This window comes from Epinephelus fuscoguttatus, linkage group LG24 (assembly GCF_011397635.1).
Source record: "Epinephelus fuscoguttatus linkage group LG24, E.fuscoguttatus.final_Chr_v1".
NCBI classification, from domain to species: domain Eukaryota; kingdom Metazoa; phylum Chordata; class Actinopteri; order Perciformes; family Serranidae; genus Epinephelus; species Epinephelus fuscoguttatus.
In genome coordinates, this window is record NC_064775.1 from 1,445,911 (window position 1) to 1,469,819 (window position 23,909).

The following is a 23,909-nucleotide window of genomic DNA, read 5'->3' on the forward strand; positions in this document are numbered from 1 at the left end:
TGAGTTTTAAACACATTTAACAAACCATCCATAATGATCATTTCTATATAAGTAACTGCATATATTATGGAATGAAAATGTGTGTATATATGCTTTGTGTGTGTGTGTGTGTGTGTGCAGTGTGAAGGAGCGACAGCTCACATTTCATTGTGCTGTAAAACAACAAATAAATGAAGCTGGTCACCTTGTTTTATCAGACTCAGTAGAAAAAGTAGAGTCAGTCTGAAGTTTGTAAAGTTTGACATCAGTGAGACACAACAAACAATGACGAGTCAGCAGTATAAAGTCTTTATTCACACACAGTCAGGGACAATGTGTTCAGAAGTTCAGTGTCATAAACAATGATTGATTTGATAATCCATCATTTACATGTTGCTTTTAAAGTTACGTCGGGGGTGCAGACAGCAAACATGGACACAGAGGAACTAACATCAGCTGTGTGACATCCTGTACACACTCAACTCATGTGTTCAGCAGTGAGAAGGTTTCTCTAACAGGAGGAGACTCTCACTCCTACAGAGAACACAGAGACACTGAGGCACCATAAGACCAGAGCCAAAACCCAAACCCAGGATAAAGAGGTTCAGTGAATGTGGTGTTGAAGGTGTGGAGGTGGATCAGTGTGTCAGAGGAGACTGTGAAGACCAGAGGAGGAGGAGGAGGAGGAGGAGGAGAGCTCTGTCCCTCTGTTATTGTGCCAGACAGAGTAACGACCATCATCAGAGCACCTCAGACTCCAGGACTGATGATTCATTCCAAACACACAGTCATCACTGTCTCCTCTCCTCCTGATTCCTCTGTAACTCACTGATATATGAACCCCTCCTCTCCACTCGACCTCCCAGTAACAGCGACCAGTCAGACCAGTTCTACACAGCAGCTGAGGCCACCAGTCAAATCTGTCTGGATGATCAGGATATGACTGAACCTCCCCCACATATGTCACCTTCCTGTTGTTGTCAGACAGTTTGAGCTCTCTGTTCACTGTGTTTGTGTCGATGGTGAGTTCACAGGAATCTGATGGAGAGAAGAAGACACAATACAGCTGCAGTTATTCATCTATCATCTGTTCAACACACACACACACACACACACACACACACACACACACACACACACACACACACACACACACACACACACACACACACACACACACACACACACACACACACACACACACACACACACAGACACACACTCACACACAGACACACACTCACACACAGACACACACTCACACACAGAAAGACACACACTCACACACAGACACACACACACACACACACACACACACACACACACACACACACACACACACACACACACACACACACACACACACACACACACACACACACACACACACACACACACACACACACACACACACACACACACACACACAGACACACACACACACACACACACACACACACACACACACACACACACACACACACAGACACACACACACACACACACACACACACACACACACACACACACACACACACACACACACACACACACACACACACACACACACACACACACACACACAGGGCACTGAGGCACCAGGTGAGGAAAAACCACCTATGGGGAGCTCATCCACACTGAGAGGCGCCACAGCCGACGGCCACAGAGACCACCCCGACCCAGATAGACCGGGGTGGACTCCACACATGGTGCAGAGCCCCCCAGTCCTCCGGGCCTGAGGGATCTCCAGGACGACGTCCCCGCGGGCAGACCGGACACACCTCCCAGTGTGGAGGCCCCCCATGAGGAAACACTGGAGCTAACAACTAACAGACTAGAAGACAATAGGGTAGGATAAAAACAGCTATGAGATAGAATAATGATAACATGCATAAGGATTTAAACCTACATCATTAAGAACATTAGACATTAATAAATCAATAAAATATAATAAAAGAAGAGCAGAAGAAATCAGTTAAAAGCCAAATTAAAAAGGTGAGTCTTGAGCCTCCTTTTAAAAACATCAACAGTCTCTGCAGTCCTGATGCTCTCTGGCAGGCTGTTCCATAAGTGAGGGCCATCATGGCTGAATGCAGCCTCCCCGTGGGTTTGAGTTCTAACTCTTGGAATGATTAAAAGGCCGGTGCCGGAGGACCTCAGGGTCCGCCAGGGTTGATATGATAAAAGCAGGTCAGATAAATAAAATGGCCCAAGGCCATTAAGACATTTAAAAACTAATAAAAGAACCTTAAAATCCATCCTGAAACACACGGGGAGCCAATGCAGCCATTTTAAAACTGCTGTAATGTGCGCCCGCCCTCTGGTCCTCGTCAGCACTCGTGTGGCTGAGTTTTGGAGTAGCTGCAGGTTAGAGATGGTCTTTTTGGGAAGACCAGACAGCAGGGCATTACAATAGTCTAAACAACAAGAGATAAAAGCATGCATCAGCACCTCCGTGTTAGCCTGAGAGAGAAACGGCCGGACTCTGGCTATATTCTGAAGATGATAAAAACCTGTCTTTCTTACATTTTTGATGTGTGGAATAAAACTAAGCTCAGAGTCAAAAATGACGCCCAGGTTCTTCACACATTGTGAAGGTTTAAAATCTTGTAGTTTTGCTAGAAGTTTCTCTCTCTTGCCTTCAGGACCAAAAACTAAGACCTCTGTTTTGTCCTGGTTGAGCTGCAGGAAATTCACTGCCATCCATGACTTGATGTCTAAAATACAGTTAAAAAGGGCATCAGTTGGCCCTGTGTCATCAGGAGACACGGCCATGTACAGCTGTGTGTCATCTGCTCAACTGTGTGTGGTTATTAAAGAAGTATTTCACTGCTGGAAAGATGGTCTTTTCATAAAACTGGGCTGTCTGCAGTAGACAGACACAAACACTTTTAAACTTGGTGCTACATGACCAGAGACAACAGAGGAAAAGGACTGTGGGATTTGCTTTTGCTCAAAAGGAAGAAAACCTACAACTACCAGAATGCACTGCACTGCATTTGACCAATAGACACTCCCACTGGTGGGTGATGTGATGTTAGCTTGTCTGTTTTGGCACATGATGGTGGCCAGCCATGGAGCTTTATTTCTATCTTTAATCAACAACATGGTCTTTAATTTGAGAGCAAAATTCATTGATTCAGGTTTTGTTTTTTCTCCCTCAAAACTCAAACAGCCCCTGCTGGCACTTAGATTTGCTCTGCTTCTGCTCAAACTGTTTGCTTTCACTCAGGGGGCTCTCTCTCGATCAGTGAGTGAGCTCATGGAAATGTTGAAGCACAATCTGTAGTTGGAGCAACAGCCTGAGAGCCAGAGAATAAAGATGTGAGCTGAGAGATGAGCAGGGAGATCTGGGCGCTGCTCAGATGGAGGGAAGTTTACCACAGTTCACTGACACAAACTACCCACATTGTTATGATACAAAACTGGTTGGAAATCAGCTGAATATCCCTTTAACGGGTTTAATGACAGACTGGAGACGTTTTGCTGTCAGTGTGAGCTCATTAGGACAGTTTAACGGCTCGGTGTCAGATGTTAGTCGCTGCTGCTGTGTTAGCTCGTGCTAACTGAGCAGAGACAGCAGGAGGAGAGCGACTCACTGAGACGGTCCTTCAAAGCTGCGTCCAATGGCAGCAACAGCTGTCAGCCCCCACCCGTCCCCCCACCATCAAAAACAAATCCTAATTCTGTCAGATACACTGAATGCTCATAACAACAGGCTCCTAATCCAAGACAGCATCACAACTAGTTTGTAAGATTCACTTGCCCCCGCAATTTCATCGTATAAAAACACCTCAAAGTTGCAACATGCAGTACAGTTTGTTAGAAAAGCTGACACAGTTTGAAGATGCTTTGTTTTCATGAATCAGTTAAAAACACACTTACACTTCCTCACACCTGGTCTCAACCATCGGACTCCACCAGGCTCCACCCTGAAAGAAGGAGGGGGGTCAGAGCAGCACTTCCTCTTTCAGCATGCACACATGGACATTACATCACTCTCATACACATATTGTTATACACTGATAAAGGAACAGTCCACAAGGTTGATAACACACTTGAATGTAGCGTCTGAGTTCCTTTAACATGCAGAGATCTGTCCAAACTGCATCAGTTATTACCAACAGGCAATTATCATGTTTGTTCCTGGAGATGTTCTCCTTGGAGACCTCCTACACAAATATCTCCTTTTTATGTTCCACCAGTGTTCATACCTGTGACATTGTGATCTGAATGTTAAAGAGTCTACAGCCGCCCCGGTCCAGATTTGGATTTACAATAAATCTTTCAAATCATCTGTGTTATTTAATAATTCAGAAACAAAAGGAAATGATAAAAGACTTTGTGGAAAACAATTTTCTGAGTCTAGAAACTACTGATGAAGTTTAGTTAAAGGTTCTTTGACAGATCATATCAGCAGACACAACACAGGTTAGCTGTTTATCCACTGATGTAAATCAGATTTAAAAGCTCTTTAATGGGTTCATGAATCCTGACCTGAGAGTTTCCAGAGCACAGTGTGGACTCTGCAGTCCAACAGAAAGAAGCTTCACTCCTGAATCCTGCAGGTTGTTGTTACTCAGGTCCAGGTGTCTCAGACTGGAGGACTGGGAGCTGAGAACTGAGGACAGAGCTTCACAGCTTCTCTCTGAGAGCTTACAGACACTCAGTCTGGAGAGGAAATAATGAACAACAAGACAAATGATATTTGTGTTAAAACATTGAGTTTAGACTCTCAGTGACACAGCATAAAGTCTCTTCTCAGCACAGGTTTAAATTCCTGCAGTTTTTCTATAAACATCTTGAATACGAGACAACTACTCATGACTAAATAAGAATACCCTGACATCCAGTTATCAAGTCACAAAAATTTTTTTCTCGATCTCAGCCAGCGTTCATATTTCGTGATGAGAATCTGAATGCTACACAATACATTGGAAACATTTAAAGATTTGATGTACAGTCATATATAACATCCTGTCATGAGAGGAGCTGTTTACATTAAATTGAGCTGAAACTTTACAGAGATGTTTCAACTCAATTTAAACAAACTGTAACTTAAGCTGACCTGAGAGTTTCCAGAGCACAGTGTGGACTCTGCAGTCCAACAGAAAGAAGCTTCACTCCTGAATCCTGCAGGTTGTTGTTACTCAGGTCCAGGTGTCTCAGACTGGAGGACTGGGAGCTGAGAACTGAGGACAGAGCTTCACAGCTTCTCTCTGAGAGCTTACAGCCACTCAGTCTGGAGAGGAAATAATGAACAACAAGACAAATGATATTTGTATTAAAACATTGAGTTTAGACTCTCAGTGACACAGCATAAAGTCTCTTCTCAGCACAGGTTGAAATTCCTGCAGTGTTACTATGATGCAGAGTAGCTACCGCAGAAACATGTGGAAGACGTGACAGCTACTCATGACTAAATCCAGAAGAAACAGTAATCAAAGTCACACACACACACACACACACACACACACACACACACACACACACACACATAATAGTGATATATAAAACCCTGTCATGAGAGGAGCTGTTTACATTAAATTGAGCTGAAACTTTACAGAGATGTTTCAACTGTCAGGATCCTAGTGTGTTTCCATTGTTTTCCCTCCCCTTTTGTTTTTGTCTTGTCTTCCTGTCTTGTGGGTGTGTGTGTCTGTCTGGAGCTGGGTGGAGTTGGAGTCAGCACTCAATCCTCCCCCTTTGAAAATAAAAGCCCAAAGGCGGATTATGAATCAGGATGCAGCTGATAACTTCTCCTCTTTGTCTGAGACACATATACTGATGGGAATTGACCATCCTGATGTCTTTATCCAGACTTTTGATGGACACTGTGTGGCTATTTTGGATAAAGTGTCTGTGCTGAAATCTGGTTGTGCCCTAGTAAACCTGCCTTATCCCTGGATAAATGGCTTCATCCGCTCTTTAAGGTGGAACATCTGTGGAAGTCAACACATCTAGAGGTTCACAGACTCCACCTAAGGGAACTTAGAGCCTCTTTAAATGAAATGTTGAGGAATGCTAGGACACAGAAAAATCCTAGAGTCTTGTTTGATATGATTAACACTCTTGTTTCACCTGTTGTCCCCCAAATTCCTGTGTATTGTAAAGAAAATGAATTACTTCATTTCTTTGTGGAAAAGATCAGAGACATCAGGGGGAATATTTCACCACTGTCTTCTCTCTGTCTGTGTAATGTCCTCACCTTGCACTTGGTCCTCTTTTAACCCTGTGTCCTTTCAGGACATCACTGCTCTGCTCCTAAAAATGAAACCCTCCTCGTCTCCCACTCATGTTCTCGCTACTAAGCTGCTTAAAACAGTTTTTAATTCTATTGGCCCCTCTATTGTGAACTTGATAAATCTATCACTTTCAGCTGGTGTGGTTCCCAGCTTTTTTAAACATGCAGTTGTTGAACCAGCACTTAAAAAGCCTAATCTGGACCCATCACAAGCAAAAAACTATAGGCCAGTTTCCAAACTTCCATTCTTGTCCAAGATCTTAGAAAAAATAGCGGCAGAGGAACTTACAATGTTCTTGAAGGTAAATAATGTCTTGGATAAATTTCAGTCAGGTTTTCACAGAAATCATTCTACTGAAACTGCTTTGATCAGAGTTTCCAGTGACATTATGATGGCAGCTGACTCTGGTGAATACACGGTTCTGGTTTTATTGGACCTTTCTTCTGCTTTTCATACTGTTGATCACAGTGTTATGATGAACAGACTTAAAGAGTTAGGGTTGTCTGGTGCTGTTTTAAAATGGTTTGATTCTTACCTCACTGAAAGAAGTTTTAATGTGTTTATAAATCAGATTTTCTCTGAAACAACACACCTGACATGAGGGGTACCACAGGGCTCGGTTTTAGGGCCGATTCTGGTTTTATTCTACATTCTTCCTCTGGGACAGATAATTGGTCAGTTTAGGAATGTTTCCTATCATCTATATGCAGATGATATCCAGTTGTACTGCTCTTTCAAGGACTCAGAGTTATATAAACTGTCTTCCTTAATCAGCTGTCTGACTAGCATCAAACAGTGGTTAAGCGCAAATTTTTCTTCAGTTAAACAGATTAGAAAAAATCAGATCTCCCTTATTAGGCATCACATGGGTACTTCAGGCTCGTCCATCCAGTCGAGTCTTCAGAATCTGGGTGTTGTTTTCGACTCAGCTATGTCTCTCAAGCATCACACCAAAGAATTGGTTAGAAACTGCTTTTTTCAGCTGAGGAACATCTCTAAGCTGAGAACCCTGCTGTCAAAGGCGGAACTTGAGATGATCATTCATGCTTTTATTTCTTCCCGCTCAGATTACTGTAACAGCCTTTTTACTTGTCTGACTCAGAAAGAACTTCATCGCCTCCAGGCTGTTCAGAACTCTGCTGCAAGACTTTTAACTCACACCAGTAAAAGACACTGGTTTAAGCAGAACTACACTGGCTCCCAATTCATCTCAGGATTCATTTCAAAGTTTTAGTTCTTACTTTTGGAGCTTTAAACGGTCAAGCTCCTGCTTACATTTCTGAGATATTAAAATTGTATAATCCCAAATGTTCTCTTAGATCCTCGAGTCAATGCCTGCTGGTCATCCCCCACACTCATTTTAAAACTAGAGGGGATCAAGCCTTTCAAGCAGTGGCCCCCAGACTTTGGAATGCTTTGCCACTGTCTCTTCACACTTTAAATTCTGTTGAGTCTTTTAAAAAGCAGCTGAAGACCCTGTTGTTTAGACAGGCCTTTAGTTAGGTCTGGGTTCAAGTTCAGGTTCAAGTTAAGCATTCAGGTTATACAAGAATCTTGTTTGTTGCTAGATCACTAATCAGTCCCTCCAGGATGTTGTGATCTCTTTTGAGATGTTGCAGCAGGAAATGTCTCATTTCACTGGAACTTTCCTAAAAATTGTGTTACAATATTTTCGGATGTTTTTTTTTGTGCAGTGAAATTGCAAGGGAAGGCAAAATCGCAACAATGGTTATGATGCTGTCTCAGATTCAGAGTCTACGAGCATTTAATATGTACCAGCTGTTGCTGCAACTTGAAGCAATTTGATTTTTGAGCCGCTCTCCTCCTGCTCTCTCTGCCTGGTAAACATGAGCTAACACAGCAGCAGTGTTTAACATCCAACATTGAGCCGTTAAACTGTCCCAACATTCTCACTCTGACACCAACACGGCCTCACTCTGTCATTAAACCAGAGCTTGAAGAACCCTCCTGTGAACACTTGGCTGTATGTTTGTTTATTGTTCAGGTACATTTTGCTCCAAACATTGTAACATGGTGACATTTATACAGCGCTTCTATCCAAAGTGCTTTACACAGTGTTTACTGCTTATTCACACACTGAGACAGTGATGGCAGAGGAGGTGGGGATGGAACCACCAACCCTGTTATCAGTGGACGACCCGCTCTACCTCCTGAACCACAGCCGCCCCGGTCCAGATTTGGATTTACAATAAATCTTTCAAATCATCTGTGTTATTTAATAATTCAACAACAAAAGGAAATGATAAAAGACTTTGTGGAAAACAATTTTCTGAGTCTAGAAACTACTGATGAAGTTTAGTTAAAGGTCCTTTGACAGATCATATCAGCAGACACAACACAGGTTAGCTGTTTATCCACTGATGTAAATCAGATTTAAAAGCTCTTTAATGGGTTCATGAATCCTGACCTGAGAGTTTCCAGAGCACAGTGTGGACTCTGCAGTCCAACAGAAAGAAGCTTCACTCCTGAATCCTGCAGGTTGTTGTTACTCAGGTCCAGGTGTCTCAGACTGGAGGACTGGGAGCTGAGAACTGAGGACAGAGCTTCACAGCTTCTCTCTGAGAGGTTACAGCCACTCAGTCTGGAGAGGAAATAATGAACAGAATTGAATCAATCAGCAGCACATTTAAAGCACCATGAAATGAACAGAATCTCTACACACTTACAGAGCTTTGTTGGAGGCTTTGACCACTGGCAGCAGCCTCAGAAGAGCCTCCTCTGAAGCAGAGTATTTCTTCAGGTCAAACACGTCCAGATCTTCTTCTGATGACAGTAAGATGAAGACCAGAGCTGACCACTGAGCAGGAGACAGTTTATCTGTGGAGAGACTTCCTGAACTCAGGGACTGTTGGATCTCCTCCACGAGAGAACGATCATTCAGTTCATTCAGACAGTGGAACAGATTGATGCTTCTCTCTGCAGACAGATCCTGGTTGATCTTCTCCTTGATGTACTGGACTGTTTTCTGATTGGTCTGTGAGCTACTTCCTGTCTGTGTCAGCAGACCTTGTAGGTGTTTCTGATTGGTCTGCAGTGAGAGACCCAGGAGGAAGCGGAGGAACAAGTCCAGGTGTCCATTTGGACTCTGTAAGGCCTTGTCCACAGCACTCTGGTGGAGATGTGTGAGTTTAGGTTTGTTTCTGAAGACTTTAGACCTTTGGGATGTTGTTTGTTGTTCTTCCATCAGATTGACTCCAGAGTTGATGAAGGTCAGATGGACATGAAGAGCAGCCAGAAACTCCTGAACACTCAGATGGCAGAACACCTTGTCCTGGTACAGTCCTCTCTCCTCTTTAAAGATCTGTGTGAACACTCCTGAGTACACTGAGGCTGCTCTGATATCGATGCCACACTCTGTCAGGTCTGATTCATAGAAGATCAGGTTGCCTTTCTGCAGCTGATCAAAAGCCAGTTTTCCCAGAGACTCAATCATCTTCCTGCTCTCTGGACTCCAGTGATGATCTGTCTCAGCTCCTCCATCATACTTGATGTTCTTCACTTTGGTCTGAACCACCAGGAAGTGGATGTACATGTCAGTCAGGGTCTTGGGCAGCTCTCCTTCCTCTCTGCTCTTCATCACATCCTCCAGAACTGTAGCAGTGATCCAGCAGAAGACTGGGATGTGGCACATGATGTGGAGGCTTCGTGATGTCTTGATGTGGGAGATGATTCTGCTGGCCTGCTCCTCATCTCTGAATCTCTTCCTGAAGTACTCCTCCTTCTGTGGGTCAGTGAACCCTCTGACCTCTGTCACCATGTCAACACAGTCAGGAGGGATCTGATTGGCTGCTGCAGGTCGTGTGGTTATCCAGAGGCGAGAGGGAAGCAGTTTCCCCCTGATGAGGTTTGTCAGCAGCACATCCACTGAGGTGGACTCTGTAACATCAGTCAGGATCTCATTGTTGTGGAAGTCCAGAGGAAGTCGACACTCATCCAGACCGTCAAAGATGAACACAACCTGGAACTCTTCAAACCTGCAGATTCCTGCTTCTTTGGTTTCAGTAAAGAAGTGATGAACAAGTTCCACCAAGCTGTACTTTTTCTCTTTCAGCACATTCAGCTCTCTGAAAGTCAATGGAAATGTCAACTGTATGTCCTGGTTGGCTTTGTCTTCAGCCCAGTCCAGAGTGAACTTCTGTGTTAAGACTGTTTTCCCAATGCCAGCCACTCCCTTTGTCATCACTGTTCTGATTGGTTCATCTCTTCCAGGTGAGGCTTTAAAGACGTCTTCTTGTCTGATGGTTGTTTCTGGTCTGTCTGCTTTCCTGGATGCTGTTTCAATCTGTCTGACCTCATGTTCATCATTGACCTCTGCAGTCCCTCCCTCTGTGATGTAGAGCTCTGTGTAGATCTGATTCAGAAGGGTTGGGTTTCCTGCTTTAGCGATCCTCAAACACACACTGGAACTTCTCCTGCAGGTTAGATTTCAGTTTACGTCGACACGCTGGTACAACAGTTCCTGAATAAACAAACAACAAATGATATCAGTGAGTGGATCCTACAGAAAATCAGAGAATTGAAACATTGAAGTGTGTCTGCAGAATTTGTAAATGTAAACTCCTCCCATGTTTCCTCCATTTCCTCTTTCCATCCTGTTCAGTCTTTATAGAAATCCTCTTACTGCTCTGCAGACAGTCAGCCAGCTCCTCCTGCTTCATTCTCCTCAGGAAGTGCAGTGTGATCTTCAGAAATGCCTCTCTGCTGCTCCTCCTCCTCTGCTCTTCATCCTCACCCTCCAACACCTCCTCATCCTCCCTCTGACTCTCGAAGCATTCTGGGTAATCTGGACTCAGAACCTTCTGGATCTTCTTCAGCTCCTTCTTCACAAAAGTGAGGATGTTCTCCTCCAGCAGCTGGAACAGAATATTATATGAATGACACGCTCAAACATCAGATCCATGTTGGACACACTGACAATCCACTGGTGTAAAAAGTGCAGCATGGAGATGATTGTGAACAGAATAGATGTCAAAGTAGTTGTTGTACATGTACAGACCATAAATATGGAGTCCAGGTGTGTTTGATGCTGCTGGGCAGACTGACCACTGGGAACCTCTGAGCTCTCCTGGTCCACTCTGTGGAGGAACCATCAACAATCAGCTCACATTATGTCTGTCCACACAGAGACACTGTCCACACAGAGACACTGTCCACACAGAGACACTGTCCACACAGAGACACACACTGTCCACACAGAGACACACACTGTCCACACAGAGACACTGTCCACACAGAGACACACACTGTCCACACAGAGACACACACTGTCCACACAGAGACACTGTCCACACAGAGACACACACTGTCCACACAGAGACAGACACTGTCCACACAGAGACACTGTCCACACAGAGACACACACTGTCCACACAGAGACACTGTCCACACAGAGACACACACTGTCCACACAGAGACACACACTGTCCACACAGAGACACACACTGTCCACACAGAGACACTGTCCACACAGAGACACTGTCCACACAGAGACACACACTGTCCACACAGAGACACTGTCCACACAGAGACACACACTGTCCACACAGAGACACTGTCCACACAGAGACACACACTGTCCACACAGAGACAGACACTGTCCACACAGAGACACACACTGTCCACACAGAGACACACACTGTCCACACAGAGACAGACACTGTCCACACAGAGACAGACACTGTCCACACAGAGACAGACACTGTCCACACAGAGACAGACACTGTCCACACAGAGACACACACTGTCCACACAGAGACAGACACTGTCCACACAGAGACACACACTGTCCACACAGAGACACACACTGTCCACACAGAGACAGACACTGTCCACACAGAGACACTGTCCACACAGAGACACTGTCCACACAGAGACAGACACAAGGTCAATCATCATTCAGCTCATGTTTTATAAGAACACTGAATCAGATCATTCCCTCTGATAACCAAGTGTTGTTAGTACAGCTGATCCCACTGAGAATCCACCGTCTGGTCTGCGGCTCTCTGCAGCTTTTAGGTCATCGACTCCAGTTCAAACTCCTTCTCATCACATTGAAAATTCTCAGTGTCAGCACAGCAGAGATTGGGGAGTGATGATCCACTCCCTCCTCAGGGATCTTTGACTCTGAGTCTACAGTTACTGCTCAGTACTGCCAGGTAACAAACACACAACTTACTGCTTCTACAAAACAACCTCACACTCTGAGACAAAAGCTCTCACCTTCTCAGGTTTGTGACACAATAGTAGTTAAAACATCAGTGTTATATTCAGCTTACTGTTGTCCAGCTTTAAACCTAATAGGTCTATACATTGACCAGTCACTTTTGAAGGACACACAGCTGGGTGCAGGTGAGTCTGGTCTCTGATGGATCCTGAAGGACAAACAAACAAAGAGGATTTTTTACCTTCCAGCCACAGTAGCTTCTGGAGAAACTACCAGCTATCAACAAGAAAAGTATTTCAATCAGTGAGTTCAGACTTGGTGTGCAAACACCTTCAGTACAAAAAGGATAATATTGGATCAAACACCAGAGAAGAAGAAGAAGAAGAAGAAGAAGAAGAAGAAGAGCGATGCTAAAAATAAACATAGCGTTTCAAAAGAACTTCTCTGGATAAATAACAGTGAAAACATGAATCAGTAAAATTATAATGCTCACCTCTCTGCAGCAGAGGGCTGATGGACTTTAAAATCAATAGGTCTATACATTGACCAGTCACTTTTGAAGGACACACAGCTGGGTGCAGGTGAGTCTGGTCTCTGATGGATCCTGATGGACACATGAATTCATTATGAACACAACACACACAGAGAGGTTTGAGTGCTGAGCTGTGACATGGAGAAGAGTCATGGACAGTTAGAGATCCTCATCTCACCTCTGAGCTTTGGTCTGGCTGTCATGTTCCCACACAGAGTGGTTTTAGAGGGAGGGACTCCCTCCTCTCTGTCCTCACACCCATTCATGCTGCTCAACTCACACACACTTTCATCTGGAGAGGAAACACACATCATTCATCTGCACATCAACTCAAATCCTCCTTTACATCATTTCTCCTGTCAAAAGATCAGCTGCTGTTATTTTCTCTTTCATATCAGTGTCAGCTGAATGCAGTCACACAGCAGCTGCTCTACTTCTACTATCACTCCACTAGATGGAGTCATCCAGCTGCAGCCCAGCACACACAAAGTCCAAAGTCTTGTGAGCTGTTTAAACTTCACTGTTCTCTGTCACAGTTTGTCCATTTGGTAAAGCTCCAAAGTGAAGTGGTTTGAGCTCTGTTCATGTTGATCTGTCTTTATTTTCTACAGGAAAATTGATCACAGTTTGCCATTTGCTTTAAAAACACCTTGTAGAATCTCTGAGAAAAGTCACAGCAAATTATTTCTGATCACTGCGCACGTTTTGATGTATTTTTGTGAATGTCTTAGGAACGCTGTGGGCCAAGCAGTGAGCCCAATCATACAGCAGAAGATTGACAATATTAAGAAATAAGCCAGATGAATCATAAACAGTGTGCCCTCTGTTGCACAGCAGGACCCTAAATTATCAGAGAAATACTGAGTTGTTTTCCAGCACATTAAGCTGATGTCAGTCTGATATTCAGAGCACAGCAGGTCAGCTGAACATGATTCAGTGTGAAATTTACCTGCAAACATTTCAAACAATTCAACATATGAGAACATAAAGTTAAAGGGGACACACTGCAGGTGAACATGTAGATATCACCATGAAACATCCCAGATGATTACTTACCGTAAGGCAAGTTTGTTTTTGTTATTACAACTCTCACATTCTGTGTTTAAATATGCAAATGATGCATCATCTAATCAAACATGCACTCATTTGCATACATTTCCAAAACAAAAATCTTTACATTGGATGAAGTCAGGTTTAAAAATGTTGTTTCATTTTGTTGTCCCATTATAGTTAGATATTTACACAGAGTTACATTTGGATATCTCTTTTTATCACTCCATAAAGCAGAAAATAAAACAACAAACAAACAAACAGTGTTTGGCCATATTTTTAGGAAGAACAAGTTCTGTAAATCAGGCTGTGAATGATACATGAACAAACCCCTCGGTAAAAACCTTCAGGATGTAAAAAGGAATAACACTGGAAGCTTTGGTTTGTGTTAGTGACACTGAAGAAAAGATTTATTACTCAGAATATGATCAAAACTCATGCTGAGAAAATGGCCTTTAAACATATGTACTGTTAAGTTTCAGACATGTTTTAGACCAATGATAAGACACTAGTGTCAAATGTTTGACTGATAGTAGCAGTAGCTGTTTATTCAATCGTATATGCGCATGTACAATCAGACACCCAAAGAACCACACACTAATAGATTGACAAAGAGTAGGCTGAAGCTATCAAGCTTATATATGCCGACCCTTCAAAGCTATTACAATTTCCCCCGACAATAACACAAAGTCAACTCTACAGACACAAAGATACAACAAACACACACACAAAAATAATCCATAGAACATTACAAGCACTTGGGATGTAGGCTGCCATTCCACCAATCTGTCAGTGCAGCAAAACACAGAAATCAATCCTGTTTGTATTTTTCAATCATACTCTGCTTTAATTTATTTTTACACTGTGTGATACTTTTGCTTTGTTTAAGATCATCCGACAAGCTATTCCACAACTTCACCCCAGCAACACAAATACACACGCTTTTAAGTGTAGTATGAACGCTTGGTTGCTTAAAATTAAGTTCCCCTCTTGGTGCATATCGCCCATCTCTATCATTAAACATTTTTTGAATATGACTGTTATCAATACTTCAACCAGTGTATTTGGTTGAATCGATCTCTTTCCAAACACTATGAATTTGGTCTTACTAATGTTTAGAGAGAGTTTATTACAATCAAACCATAATTTCAGTTTACCCAATTCAACCGACACATCATGCAACAACTGGTTTAGATTCTCCCCAGTACAAAATATGTTGGTGTCGTCAGCAAAAACAACTAAATTTAATGTACTAGAAACTTTACATATGTCATTAATATACAATATGAATAATGTTGGTCCCAATATTGATCCCTGTGGCACTCCACAGATTATATCTAGACATGTTGACCTGTGCTCACCTATTTGTACAAACTGTTGTCTGTTTTCAATGTAGCTTTTGACCCAACTAAGCCCCGCCCCTCTGATACCATACCGTTCCATTTTTGTTCAGAGGATGTCATGATCAATCGTGTCAAAAGCTTTCTTCAGATCCACAAAACTCCTATTGCATAGTGCTTATTTTCTATTGAATTAGTTAGTTCCTCCAATACTTCCATCAGTGCCATTGAAGTACATCTGTTGGTTCTAAAGCCGTATTGGCTGTCTATGAGTAACTGATGCTTTTCAATAAACGTCCTCCGCCTCATACACACTAGTCCAATCCTGGGATATTAGTTCACTTCTAAGTGCCTTTATAGTATCTTCTGTTCTTACTCTTTGATATATTGTTATGTTAATATCTTTCTTCCTGCGACAGTCACATTCATAAATCACACAAACCGGCAAATGGTCACTTATGTCATTCATTAGTAATCCACTCACCATATTATTTTCCAAATGATTAGTAAATATATTATCAATAAGGGTGGCAGAATGGGAAGTTATTCTACTAGGCTTAGTTAGAACCGGATATAGACTCATGCTATACATAGCAGATGTAAACTCATCAGTTGATGAGTTCTGATTAGGATTTCATAGATTTATATTGTAATCACCACAAATGAATGGGACCTTTTGCTCGGTTCTTGCAAACACACCCTCCAATATTTCTCTAAATGTATCAACATTGGAGCTGTGAGCTCTATAAACACAGCTGACAAGAATATTTTTCTGTCTTTCCATGTTGATTTCAACGCTAATACATTCACACACATCATCAATAGCCTTAGTCATGCTCTCTACAATCTTATATTTGAAGGTTTTATCTATATAGATAGCCGTCCCTCCTCCTGCTTTATTTCTTCTGTTCATGAATTTAAAGTCATACCCATCCAGCTCAAAATCTACCCCTTCTCTGCGCTCAGCCAGGTTTCTGAAATTGCAACTCCACTAAAAGGTGTTTTGAACTGACTTAAATAATCTTTAATGTTATGAAAGTTACCGTAAAGACTTCTACTGTTGAAGTGGATGATTGATATGCCATTGTCTAGTTTTATATCTGTTTTAAACTGATCTTCACTATAGTAACAGCACTTATTGTTAACATTCTTAAAACAGTTACTCTCAGGATCAATGTCTAAATCCTGATCCTGCATATAGGAAACTGAGAGACCCGATTTCTCCCTTCCACCCTGATGACATCACTCACATATCTACACACACACACACACACACACACACACACACACACACACACACACACACACGCCCAACCATGATAACCAACACCACCCTCTGCAAGAAACTTTCTGCTCATACCCATAAAGCAAAACACAACAAATAAGTAACTGTCCACATGCAGGCTACCAGTCCCATTACTATGCATGCGAAGGAAGGAATATCACACTTTGTCCCGTGAACGCAGCATGAGGGCCTTGAACGCAACGTGATGACGTCTCTAGCAGCTGTTGGAGCAGCGCCACCTTGTGACGCAGTTCAACATTTACGGTGTGTGTTGACAAACCACCGGTTGAGTCCCTGCTAAGCTCCTTCCTGCTGTCTCCACATCAGTCCTGTAGTATAAATCTACTGACGGAACATTCACCGACACTAACTGCTGCTCTCAGCCGCCTTAAGAGGCTCAGACAGCGGCAGAGCAGCGGCTCGTCTCCGCCTCCTCCACACACTCTCTGTTAGACAAGTCACACTCGTGTTAGATTAAAGTCCTGCTGTCTCTAGACGAACTAAACTAACGGCAGCCTGTGTGAACGAGTCAAAGGCTTTTAAACGGCTTCTATTACCTTCAGCTGGAGGTGCAGGTGGAGGAAACAAGCTGCGTCACCACCATCCTTCAAAGTGAAAGTAAAGTTGACACAGGAAGGAAACAGTTGGAGAGGCGCGGGACTGTTAGACACGCGTCATATCCGTTAACAGTTTGTCTGCCAGCTTCAGTGAGCTGAAAACTAATCTGTAAAGGTTTGAAGAAGAACAACAAACACTGACATAGTTTACAGGTCCCACTGTTTATCCTGTTGGACACTTAATGTGTTTATACATGGACTCACACAGCCTGAGGACTTTTCTCTGAGCTCATCTCTGTGTTTGATTGGAGCACATTTGTCCACATTCAAGTCCCTAAATGTCTTTTTCCTCTGATTATTACAGTGTCTGCAACATGCAGATATTTAGTTACTGTGCAACACTTTGATCACATTTGATTTACACCTTCTTTTCTTTGTATTTATTTGCTATGTTTTACTCTTCCATGTCAGAGAGAGAGGTCTTCTGTCCAGAGTGCAGGAAGCCACTGATGCCGTCCAACATGGAGAGTGATTTTGAGATCAGACGACACTGATGCAAGTGACGGAGAGGCAGCCCAAACACACACACACCGTGCTCAGTGACAGGTATCGCTGGCTGAAAAATACTTTGATCACACCAGTGTGGATTGTTCTGGTCCTGATGTCACAGATGACGCAGTGTCTCTTCACACGCCACTGGAGTTTCAATACATGTTCAGTGTTCGTCTGTGGGACGATCACTGTCAGAGCCCAGTGTCCTCAACTGTATCTGTCTGCGGCCTGCAAGAGAGGGGCGTAACCTGTAGGGGGCGTGGCGTGTACTTACGTCACTGATACAGGTCACGCCCACTACACACGCTTCTTAAAGGGATATGAGCCCAAATAGGTGCTAATACAGTTTGACCACAGTCCAGCTGCACAAACGTCAGTGTTTTTGCTTACGCATTCTTTGCCCTATAATAAATGTATTCAAAAGCGTAGAAATATGATTATTATTATTCTTTTTTAAGTGGTAAAGGAGTAAAAAGGCAGGATATTATGAATATGAAAGTAGCCACATACATAAGCTGACATTACTTCAGACTCAGAAAACTTTATTGTCCGTTCATCTTACATGAGATGGAAAGTGAGCTGATTGTGGAATATTGTTATTATTACTATATACAGACTGTAATTATCTTTTGTACATTATTAATATATTTTAAGGATAAGCTACATGAGAATGAGTTGAGAAGATGAGAATTACTTTATTAATCCCCAAAGGGGGATTCATTTGTCTGGCAGCACAAAGCCTAATGGAGGCAGGTATGAAGGATCTTGTGAATATCTCCATTCTGCACTGAAGAGGAGCCACTCACCACTACTGTCTTTTGGTCTGTCAGTGTGTTTGTTGTTAAGTGGCTGATCTTATCACATTCATTTATTTTTACTGTACGAGGACTGTAGCTTTGTTTTTTTCTTCTGGTACCTTATGAATGTTTTTATGAATTCATGTCATGTGAATGGCTCTGTGAACTGTAGAAACTGATCGCCCTTTGAGGGTTAATAAAGTTTGTTTTCATCAGAATGTTTATTGATGTTATTTTACTTTTAGCAGCACATGCATACATTATAAAAATACAGTGTGTTGCAGCTATTTGTCCTCAATTTAGTGATCAAAAATCAAAAAACTAAAAGAAGACAAAATCAAATGAAACGGCCACTGAGGCACCTAGGGAATTCATTTACGCAGGAAAAAACAAAGTCCATTGTCCAGGCAAAAATGACGTTTCTTCGGTTTATTTTTCCACTGGCAAACAAACAAACAAACAATCAAAGAACAATGGCCTTTGCCGCCTCTCTTGCCCTGGTAAAAAACCATGAACCATGAGTCCACTGCAAACAGGAGCTGCTCACACATCACTCAGCTCACTGTGAATGGACACACTTCCACTAAGTGGAACACTAAAGCTTACTCACTGAATCCAGGGCAACACTGTCTCTAGGGCTGACCCCAGTGTTTGCAGCTCTAGCTGTTGCCACAGTGACTAAAAACCCCAAATACCAATAAATGTAGAAACAGTTAGTCAACATTATATCTTAGGGATAAGCATTCATTAATAGAAGTTCTTCTCAGACAGGGACATTTAAACTTAGTGATAGTTTTGTGACTCTGACGTGCTCTCATGTAACATCAGCCCCCAGCAGTGCAGCACTACTGAAACTGGGACAGTCTGACCACATGTGACACGCTTACAGACACGCTAGCAAAGTGTCCAAGATGTCAAGCGTCTGGATTAGTTTCTAAATTCGTAGAGATGATTCCCAAAAAGTCGAGTGCCAGATATGTCAAAGAAAACTGGCTCATCACAAATCTACAACCAGTTTGGCAAATCCTCCTGAAACCTCTGAGTGACAGCTTGATCTCAAAGGTTTCTTTTTACATTGAAAAAACCCTGCAGGCTGACAAGTGACAAGTTTTCACAATATTTTAGGGGCATCGACTGATGTCCTGTTTCTCTGTGTCTCAGTGTTTCTGGATGTTGAGCTTGAAGCAGTTCAGCGTATTTGATGAAGCTGATGTACTTGCAGTTTGCGGGGTTGTATCCACAGGGTTAAATGCTCCCACTGTAAGTCTCTTTGGATAAATGTGTCAGCTAAATAAATGCTGTGAGGCAAACTGTGATTTGTGATATTGGGCTTCATAAATAAAATTGAATTTAATTATTTAGTTTTGTATTTGCAAAAAAATGTAGTTCTGTATTTGCAAATTAAAAAATAAATGCCTGTAAAAAATGATAAAATGAAAGTAGAAGTACTCATTGTGACCCATGTCATTAAACATGTTGAGCTGTGTGAGAACATCAGTGTGATAAATGAACATGTTGAAGAAATGACTGGACACTGTTTGCTCATAAATGTCTTCATGTTTATTTTCCTGCAGCTGAGGACAAAAATCCTCTCTGTCTGTCAGTGTTGACATGATGCACATGATAACCACAGAAGAAGAAGAAGGTTTGCGGCTGCTGCATGCTGCCAGGCGTCAGCGACACACACACAGCTCACTGTGACACATGAAAGCACTGCAGTGACGGCAGATCAAGAGAAACACATGAGGTCATGCATCTGAAGGCTGAAGAGTTTCCTCAGAGGTCAAAGGTCAAGCTTCCATCTGTGTGGCACTCTGTGGCCCCCTGCTGTCCACAGGCACACACTGCTTCACTGGTACTCATCCTTGTTTATATACATATATATATGTGTGTGTGTGTGTGTGTGTGTGTGTGTGTGTGTGTGTCCTATGCAATGGCCACAGCAAACACACTGACCACACAGTACATGGTGCGGTTCTCCCATCTCACCGTGCAGCTTCCTGTAAACACAAACAAACAAACAAACAGGTGAGCTGAAGGTGGAGCGTTAACCTGGAACACTCATCATCACAGCAGGTGGGAGCTCCTCTTACCGTCCATGGCCGTGTCCCAGTAGCAGGAGTTAGCTGTGTGGAGGCCCGCTCCTGTTTTCTGCATCACAGCACACGTCACTGTGCGGAGAGACACACAGCAACAACTTAACTCCATGTTACACTCAGACGCAGCCACGTCTGTCACGTGTCATTTCACACACCACACGTACCGATGTACTTGTAGGGTTTGCCCTGTTTGACCAGCTGTGTGAGGCAGCGCTCCACCACGCTCGCCGTCCATTTGTTCACCTGGGCCTGGCTGTAGTCGTCGCCGCCCACCACGTTCTCGATACACTGAAACAAACACACACAGACACAGACACAGACACACACAGAGTCATGAGACAACAGCTGAGTGGTCACAGTCATGTGGGAGTCACCGGGTGCTGCTTCACCCTGAGGAGCAAACAACACTGTTCCAAAACTGAGCAGCACAAACATCAGGTTATGTTCTTTAACGTGCAGCAGAGAAGCAGCGCTGAAGATGAACCAACGCCACTAAATCCTGCTGAATCTGACACACTGCATCTTTAAAGCTGCTGGAACAACAGAGAACTTAAAGGGTTAACTTCACCTCTTTGACGATGGTCTCAGCTTCTTCAGAGTTGAAGGAGCCCTGAAAAATCATTGACACACAATTATGAGTCGATACAGTTTATACATTTAAAAACTACTGGAAAAACTTTAACTACAGTATCACTGTACACTATCATGGGGTCTGTGAATATATAACACCGTCCATAAACACACACAAAAAAAATTGTAAACTCACAGAAATATTTCTCAAATTTACAACTGCAAAAACAAATAAATTACACTTTTAAAATTTTGTTTGAAATTATTAATAGGAGGAAGATATTCTCTTTTTTTTAAATTTACTTGTAAATTAATAATGTTTTCACAGATATTTTAAGTTGTGTTTTTTTGCAGCTCAGTTTTATTTTTGCAAATAAAAACTGGATTCCCAAATGTCTTCTTTTAAAAGTTGTAAATGTTAGATAAGATATTAATTTGTAAGTTAATTAAATGTTTTCAAAGATATTCTTTTTATTCATGGCTTTTGTGAATTGCACATCTGTTTCATTTTTGCAAAATATTTTGGTTTACATGTTTTATATTTCTATATTTTATGTTTGCAACATATGTTTTTTTATGTTTTAGAGTGTTTATTTTATGTTTTATATTTAGAAATTTGTTTTATATTTTTTTATTTTTATATTTGCAAATTTTCTTTTTTATATGTCTTATATTTTACAAAATTATTTTATTTGTGTTTTATATTTACAAATTATTTTGTTTTTTATTTTTATATTTGCAAATTATTGTTTTTGATGTTTTATATTTTTATATTTGCAAATTTTGTTTTTATATGTTTTATATTTTCCAAATTATTTTGTTTTATGTTTTTATATTTACAAATTTGTTTTTTATCTTTTATATTTTTATATTAGCAAATTATTGTTTTTTATGTTTTATACTTTTGTTTGCAAATTATTTTGATTTTTATGTTTCATATTTTTATATCTGCAAATTATTTTGTTTTTAATGTGTTTCATATTTTTTTATTTGCAAATTATTTAGTTTTTTATGTGTTTCATATTTTTATATTTTTCCAAATTATTTCACTTATGTTTTATATTTGAAAAATATTTAGATTTTTATGTTTTATATTTTTGTATTTGCAAAATATTTCTTTGAAGTTGTTAGTGTTAAAAGATATTAATTTATAAGTTAAGCCATGTTATGTTCAGATATTAATTTTTATTTGTGTAATTTGTGAATTGCTGATGTTTTATATTTGCAAAATATATTTTTTTTAATTTTCCATTTTTTTTTGTCCTTGTGGAAATGGTTTTATATATTTACAGACTGCACATTTACACACAGACTCTTCACAGACATAATACACACACATGTATCTCCACACAGACAGAAGCCTGTGACGGTCACAGGGAACAAATGTACCTTTAATGCTTTAACTACATTTTCCTACAGTAACAGTTTAACTTTACGTGTAACGGAGTATTTAAACTGTCAGTTTTTTTTACTCTTAGCTCCAGTCAAGGCTCTGAACACTTCCTCCACTGACCATCACTGTGAGCTCAGGTTTTAGCACAACAATCTCAGTTTAGCATTAAATTCACGGGTTATTAATCGTCACTATGTCGCTTTCACACCTCAGGAAACACCATGACAATGCAGACAGTTAACTCTAAACATAATGCGCAACATTATATAATAATTTCACACCGAAAAAAAACAATCGCCGTTAGCATCAGAATTCCTTCAGGACATAACGTTAGGAGTGGCTAGCTAACGGAGCTAGCCGCTGTAAGCTAGCTCCTGTCTACCGTGATTTACCCCAAAATAAGAGGATTCATGGACAAACCTCGCTGCCGTTATGATATTCCTCCATCCTGTCATCCACCGCCGACACTAAGTGTCCTCACTCGTTGTTTTACCGTTAAAAACAGAGGGAAAGGTGAAGTTTTCCCGGAGAACAAAGCGCAGCCGGTCGGGACTTCCTGTGAGCTGTCAACAGCAGAGTCAACGACTACCACAATAAAGACCGGCGAAGAAGAAGAAGAAGGCGGTGAGCTCACTGCTGCCACCTGCTGTTAGCAGCAACACATGGCGGCGGTTTAACGGTAATTTACCGCATTTTTAACGTGAATTTGCCGCATTAATACGTTTATAACGCGGTGAGAAGATACATACAAACACTACACATAATGTGATGTGACAGGACTTTAACAATATCTCCTTAAACTCACCGCTGAGGCTGAAATGTGGCGTTAGTTTCCTCCCTCAGGTGTGATTAACAGCAGGTGTGCCAGGTTCGCATCCACTATCTTCTTCTCTGCTTTCTAACGACTGACAGCTGCTGCCACCTGATTGGCTGATTAGCTACGAGCAGGTGTACCTAATAAAGTGGCAGGTGAGTGTTTCTAATGTGACAGTGTCAGATGTTCATGCTGAACGTGTCCACAGTCCCTGTGAGCAGAACTTCAAATGAAGCTGCCGCCATCTTGTGGCGCTATGACGTCACTACAACACCCATGTGACTGAAACAGGACAACAAAGTGATCCAGAGCGACAAGGTGTAGAAAATAAAATTAACACGTTGTTAAATTAATTAAATCAAAGGAATGAACATACAAATTATACAAATTTATTTTATTTATTTTGAAATTCTGTAACTTAAATTTTGGGATGTAAATTGACCAGTTTGTTCATTAAAAATGTATTTAATTAATTATCTATTACTATCTTCTTCTTTTTTTTATTTTTGACA

The 23,909-nt window shown here is 41.6% G+C and overlaps 1 protein-coding gene and 1 pseudogene across 1 annotated transcript; both read right to left on the reverse strand.

Annotated features, from left to right (window-relative positions):
- Positions 1 to 428: 428 nt before the first annotated feature.
- Positions 429 to 17,271, reverse strand: LOC125884815 (NLR family CARD domain-containing protein 3-like; annotated as a pseudogene).
- Positions 17,272 to 20,058: 2,787 nt separating this feature from the next.
- On the reverse strand, positions 20,059 to 23,179 carry LOC125884863 (dynein light chain Tctex-type 3-like). Its single transcript, XM_049570126.1, has 5 exons — positions 23,004 to 23,179; positions 21,189 to 21,230; positions 20,785 to 20,908; positions 20,615 to 20,692; positions 20,059 to 20,521 (listed from the first exon to the last, which is right to left on the reverse strand). The coding sequence occupies exons 1-5, from the start codon at positions 23,028 to 23,030 to the stop codon at positions 20,448 to 20,450; spliced, it is 345 nt and encodes a 114-aa protein (XP_049426083.1). The 5' UTR covers positions 23,031 to 23,179; the 3' UTR covers positions 20,059 to 20,447.
- Positions 23,180 to 23,909: the final 730 nt, after the last annotated feature.